Genomic DNA, 6,000 nt, shown 5'->3' with positions numbered 1-6,000 from the left:
ATTCGGTCACGTATTATATTAAAACTACGTGCATTTTAAGAAGTCTAATCTAAAGGCAGCCCTTTACAAGCCAGTTCTAGTTTTCTATTTTCATTTGCACTTAAACTAATTCACCCACCCTACACTCAGGGAGCCACTACAGATAATTATGCTAATGCTAATCGCAATAGCTGCTAATGTTTATTGAGGACTTTTTGTGCTACGGTCTGTCCTGGAGGCTGTGCATAAATTATCTGGTTTTGTTCATACTACAGGAAACCCATGTTATTACATTAATGTATATTAACCAACTCTAAATTACTTTCTGTTCCTGGCCCAAAGCCCAAACCCCTAAAACCCTGAGCTTTGACTCTGCACCCTGATTCTTGCCACTTTCTCTTTTCCCTTGCCTCTAGGCATCCTCCTTTCCAGGGTAGCCACAAGCGCTCCTCCCCTTCCCTCTTTAAGCACCATGACAACCACCGATTCCCCCTCCCCGTCCCCTGTCATCCCTCCCCCAGACGGCAACCCGGCGGGCACAAGGTCCGACGACCTGCTACGTAACTCGCGCGTGTGACTGCCTAGTAACAGTGTCGGAAGCGCACTGAGCGAGGGGCGGGGTGGGAGAGCTGGCGCGCGCAAGCGTAAAGTCTTTGCAGCCTCGCTACGGGGCGGAGCCTTGCCTGTCAGCAGGGGCAGAGTAGCGATCGTCGCCAAAGCGCGCGGTTTTATTTCTCTCCGCTTTGGAAGGGGCAAACTAGCTTTTGGGAGTGAAGCGGGTACGCAGTTATCCAACAATGTCTGGTGAGTCAGGACAGCCTGAGGCTGGTCCCTCACATGCAGGGCTAGATTGGCCGAACCCTGAGAGGAATCGGGCTGGGGTCCCTGGAGGGGTGATCCGAAGAGCTGGTGCCCAAGGGCCCAGGTCCTGGATCCAAAAGGTTCTTGAGCAGATTATGGACTCACCTCGCCAGTGTGTCACCCCCTCGGAGGTGGTGCCTGTAACTGTGTTGGCCGTCCAAAGGTACCTGTTAGAGGATGAGCCACGGGACACGGTGCCCAAGCCTCCCCTTTATTGCTATGATGTGACGATCTCAGACGGGGTGTACCAGGAGAAGTGCTACCTGGACCCCAGCTTGAACTCTCTCGTATATCAAAATATTCTTAAAGTTGGCATACAAATGAGAATTTCCAGAGTCTCATGTCTTTACAATGAGAAAAGGATAGGCCAGGGGATCCTGTGCATAGATAACGTCCACTGTGGGGAGACTTCAGACAGTATTTCTTTAGAAACTCCCTTCAGAAATAGAGCGCACCAGGAGAAACCAGAGAGGCCTTTAAGAGGCGGGAAGAGTCATTACCTGGCGCTGTGGAATAACGAAGATCCCTATGGTGATATCTGGTTAACAGACAAGCAACCTGAGGAACACAACTTTAGCGGTAAGTGTGTGGAAAGAATGGCAGAGGGTTTTAAAAAATAGTTTTCAGGAGCTTGCGTGAACGGGAAAGGAAATGAAAATGCTTTTGTGTTGTTAATTGCAAGCCAGGAGTGGTAGGTAGACAAATTTTCTTAAATGACCAAGGGATGCTCAATGAAATTTGCACAGCCCGTGGTTTTTGTTGGTGTTTTTTGTTTGTTTGTTTGATTGATTGCAAAAGTGGCCAATTCAGGAAGTGTGTCTGACTACATCTTAAAATTCAGTCTGGCAAATGTACTGATGTGGGAGTCAGTATTCCTCATACGTTCGTTACATGTTTGATTGTGGTGGAATTAATCTTAGTTTTACCCCCAATCCAGTTGTGGAAATAGTACGTTGTGGTTGAAGAGCTTATAGATTTGAAGTTAGCGTAAAGGTTGTAAAAATTTGCGGGTTTGCATGTTTTAATCTTCATTCAAAAAGGATGTTTCGTGATGTATGCCTTAATACTTTACATTGATTGAAACGCCGTGTAACAGTTATGTAAATACCACCTTTTAACTGTGTGATTTTTATGGAAGGCTTGACATTCTCATTTTCTTGTTTCTTATTACTCACCACAAAGAGTACTGATCTGGGAACTTCAATTTTTCTGTATCAGAATTAGGAAGTTAGCTTGAAAACACTAGCTTGCCATCAGCAACCGCTCTAAAATACGTTTTTTTTCTGTAACAGATGAAATTAAGGGGAATGATAGTACGTAGGCATGAACACGCTTGAAATGGAGAAAGAAATAAAATGCAAAAAACAAAATAAGAGAAAGTACTGGAAGGAGAAAGACTATAATTTTCTACATTACTGCTTTTCAGTCCCTTTTGCAATGTTGTTGTCACAATGCTAAATCACGGATAATCTTACTGTGACGTGTAAGAGCAACAAACTTGAAAGTAAAAGGATAACTAGCTCAAAAACCATGCAATTATAGTCACATCCAGTTGTAAGGAAAAAATATGTTATAGAAATGTGTAGGCAAGGAAGTTTTAAATAACTAAATTTTAAAAAGCAAGATAGCTATTTATTTCTGGTATGAAAAAATTGAGTTATTTTATCTCAAGCGTGAAATAAGGCAGTAGTGCATTACTACTCTAAATGTTGATCACTTTGATTTTTAGAATTGAATATGTAAATGAAAAACTGGTGCCCTACAAGAAAAGTTGAGGGGATTAATATTTTGTAAAATGTATTTTGTCATAATATCTATTCATTCATTAAAACCATATTTATAATACAAAAGGCAATGTATGTGTGCCAAAATAAAACCCAATCTGTATATTTAAAAGTATATTGTGTTAGAAATATACCACCCAAGTATAGTAAAATGTTAGTGATAAAATCTAGGAAGTGGGCATATTGATGTTCATTGTAAAATTTGTTCAGTTTTGCTGTATGTTTCAAATTGTTAATGATAAAATATTAGGGAGAAGTGAAAGACCTCTTTCACCTTCCCTGGTGCCTTCACCTTTCTTCTAAAAATCCCAAACTACTGTCAGCAGTTTGTTGTGTATCTCTCTCTCTTTTTTTTTTTTAAGAAATCAATGTCACATTGTGTGATTTGCTATTTCCACTAAACATATTTCAGGCATCTTTCATGTACATCTGTACATACAATATACCATAGCATGAGTGTGCTGTAATTTCTATAATCATGCCCATGTGAATAGGTAATTTGTAGTTTTAGGCACTTATTACTGTTTTAGTATTAAATACAATGCTAAGCATCATTAGAATGCACACATATTTTTGTTTACTATGTTCAAGTATTGCTGTTGAACGGCTTCCTCTGGCGAAACTGCTGGCTTAAAAGGTATTTAATTTTTTAAAAAATTTTGTGGATATAGACAGATCATCTTCTGAAAAGGCTGTACTAATTTACATTCACCAACATACATATGAGAATGCCCATTTCCCCATATCTTACTATTTTCAAATATATCTTTTGATATTTTTCTAATTAATTTATAAGATTCCTTTGCTAATGGGTATTACAATTTTGTCTGCTATATACTGCAAATTATTTTTTTGCATTCTGTTCTTTTTCTCTTAACTTTGTTTGTGGCACACGTTTGTGCTTTTGAAACTTTTCATTACAGTTTACCTTGTACACAGTAAAAAAAAAAAAAGTTTTAAAAATACAGCTTGATAAATTTTCATATATATGTACCTGTGTAACCATCACCTCCCTTCCTTCAAGATATAGAACATTTCTGTATCTTGTTACCCCAAAAGTCTCCCTCATGCCTCCTCCTGGTCAGTAGCCTATCTGAAAGGTAGCACATATTGTGACCTCAAAGATAGCTTTTAAAAATAGAAGTTAGCCTGTGCCACACCCTCCTGCCTAAATCTCTCAGATGGCTCCCCACTGCATTTAGGCAGCAACCCAAACTCTACCAGGGTCTGGAAGGCAGGCCGTACTCCAGAGGATGGCGAACTTTCCGTAAAGAGCCAAACAGTAAACCTTTTTGTCTTTCCGAGACATGATCTCTGTCACAACCATTCACTTTTGCCATTGTATATGGAAAGCAGTCACAAGCAGTATGTAAATAAATGGGTCTGGCCGTGTTGCAATAGAACTTCATTTACAAAAACAAGCAACAGGCAGGATTTGGCTTGTGGGCTGTATAGTTTGCTGACTCCTGCCCTACAGAATCCCTTACTCACCTCTCTAATCTCTAACCCCTCTCCTCCACCATTTTGTTCTAGCAACCAGCCTTCTTTTTGATCCTCAAACCTCCAGTCTTTTTCCTGCACCTGCTTTTTCCTCTTTCTGGAAAGTTTCTTCCCACCTTCCAGTTTCAACTCAAATAAAAACATATTAAAAGAGCTTTTTAAATAAATATTTCCTTCTCCATTTATTCTTATTATACCACCCTGCAAATGATCTTCCTAGAATCATAGCATTCTGAAATTATTTTCTTTAGCTGTTTTTCTTTCCCCCCTTACATTTTTATAAGATCCACGACTCCTTTTTTTTTTTTTTTTTTCCATTTCTGTGGGCCGTATCTTATAGCTAGAACAATGTCTGGCACATAGTAGGCATTTCAGTATTTGTTGAATAAAGGAATGAATGAAATAAATTGATGGTTTTACTAATGTTGAGCCACTTTTGATTTCCCACTTGGTCATGATTATTTTTACATCTGCTTATTTAAGTGAATTTGGTCTATAGGTTTGGTTTTTTGTTTTTTTTGTTTTTTTTTTTGTTTTTTTTTTGTTTTTTTTTGCAGGGAGAGTACTTTTTCAATGCAATTTTTATATGGAGTTAATATTAGCCTAGTAGAATGAGCTGGAAAGCTTGTCCGTCTTTCTGTACTTACAGAAATTATATGTTCCTTAAAGGTTTAGTAAAATTCCTCTCTAAAACTATCTGAACCTGTTGTCTTGGGCCAGGATTGGGGGTTGTGGGGGGGATGCCTCTTTTTCCATTTCTTTTAGATAAAATGATTAAACCAATAATGGTTTTTCAAGAGCCCATTTTTTAGAGTTGATAATTCACTAGGAAATCTCATTTCACCTAGATCTGAAAGTTGTACGTAGTAATCTATGTTTTTTGACCTATCTTGTCAATTACGACTCTTTTCACAATCCTCATGTTTGTGTGTTCACCTTTTCTTATGGTGAGTCTTGCCAGAAGTTTATCAGTCTTATTGTTGGTCTTTCTTTTAAGACACTTGGTTTTACTAATAACAAAATCTATAGTGAGGAGGTATTTTCTACTTAATTTCTGCTATCATCTTTAATTTCTTTTACATACTTCCTTTGTTCATATTTTTCTTGTACTACTTTCTTGAGTTAAATGCTTGGTTCATATATTTGCTTGTTTATTTCTTCCAAAAGCATTTAAAATTCTGAAATTTCCCATGGATATTGCTTAGGCTGCATCCCCCAGATTTGGAAGTATAGAGATTTTATTGTTACTCGTTATTTATATTTTCTTATTTTATCTTGTTTTATTTTTGTATTTTTGAATTATTGAATTATTGTAGTCATTTCTGAAATAATTACACTCCAGCCCAATGGTTTTTCTTTAGTGTTTTCCATCTTTCAAATCCATTAAAAAAATGACAAAACTGATTTAAACAATGTTGGAAACTAGATGCTGTGATAACTTAATGTGCATCAATTCATTTTGATTATATACTTTCATTACCTTCCTGTATTCTGTTTAGCCTTTTGGAGTCTAAATTTCACTGATATTTTCCAATTTTGGGGGTCTTCTCTGCAATTTCAAGTGATAATTTTACAGAGACAGTAATATCTTTAAACCCCTCTCTTTTATTTTCTTGGCATGCAATTGGCATTTCTGGTTTTCTTTTTTCTTTTCTTTCTTTCTTTTTTTTTTTGTTGTTATTGTTTGTTTTTTGGTTTTTTTTTTTTTTTTTTTTTTGACAGTCTCATTGTGTTGCCCAGGCTGGATCACTGGCGTGATCTCGGCTCACTGCAACCTTCGCCTCCCGGGTTCTCCAGCAGCGATTCTCCTGCTTCAGCCACCTGAGTAGCTGGGACTACAGGCACACACCACCACACCCGGCTAATTTTTGTATTT

At 37.9% G+C, this 6,000-nt stretch overlaps 1 protein-coding gene across 2 annotated transcripts in view; it reads left to right on the top strand.

The window, feature by feature from the left end:
* Positions 1–643: 643 nt before the first annotated feature.
* Positions 644–6,000, top strand: part of RADX (RPA1 related single stranded DNA binding protein, X-linked) — a 73,835-nt gene continuing 68,478 nt past the window's right edge. For both annotated transcript variants that reach the window (XM_007992467.3, XM_007992466.3), the window contains exon 1: positions 644–1,419. In XM_007992467.3, coding sequence (XP_007990658.1) covers positions 777–1,419 — 643 coding nt within the window. In that variant the 5' untranslated portion in view covers positions 644–776. The remainder of the gene's footprint in view (positions 1,420–6,000) is intronic.

The sequence above is a fragment of the Chlorocebus sabaeus genome, chromosome X (assembly GCF_047675955.1).
Source record: "Chlorocebus sabaeus isolate Y175 chromosome X, mChlSab1.0.hap1, whole genome shotgun sequence".
Lineage (NCBI taxonomy): Eukaryota > Metazoa > Chordata > Mammalia > Primates > Cercopithecidae > Chlorocebus > Chlorocebus sabaeus.
Note: the sequence above shows the minus strand (reverse complement) of the source record. Positions and strands in the feature narration are given on the sequence as shown.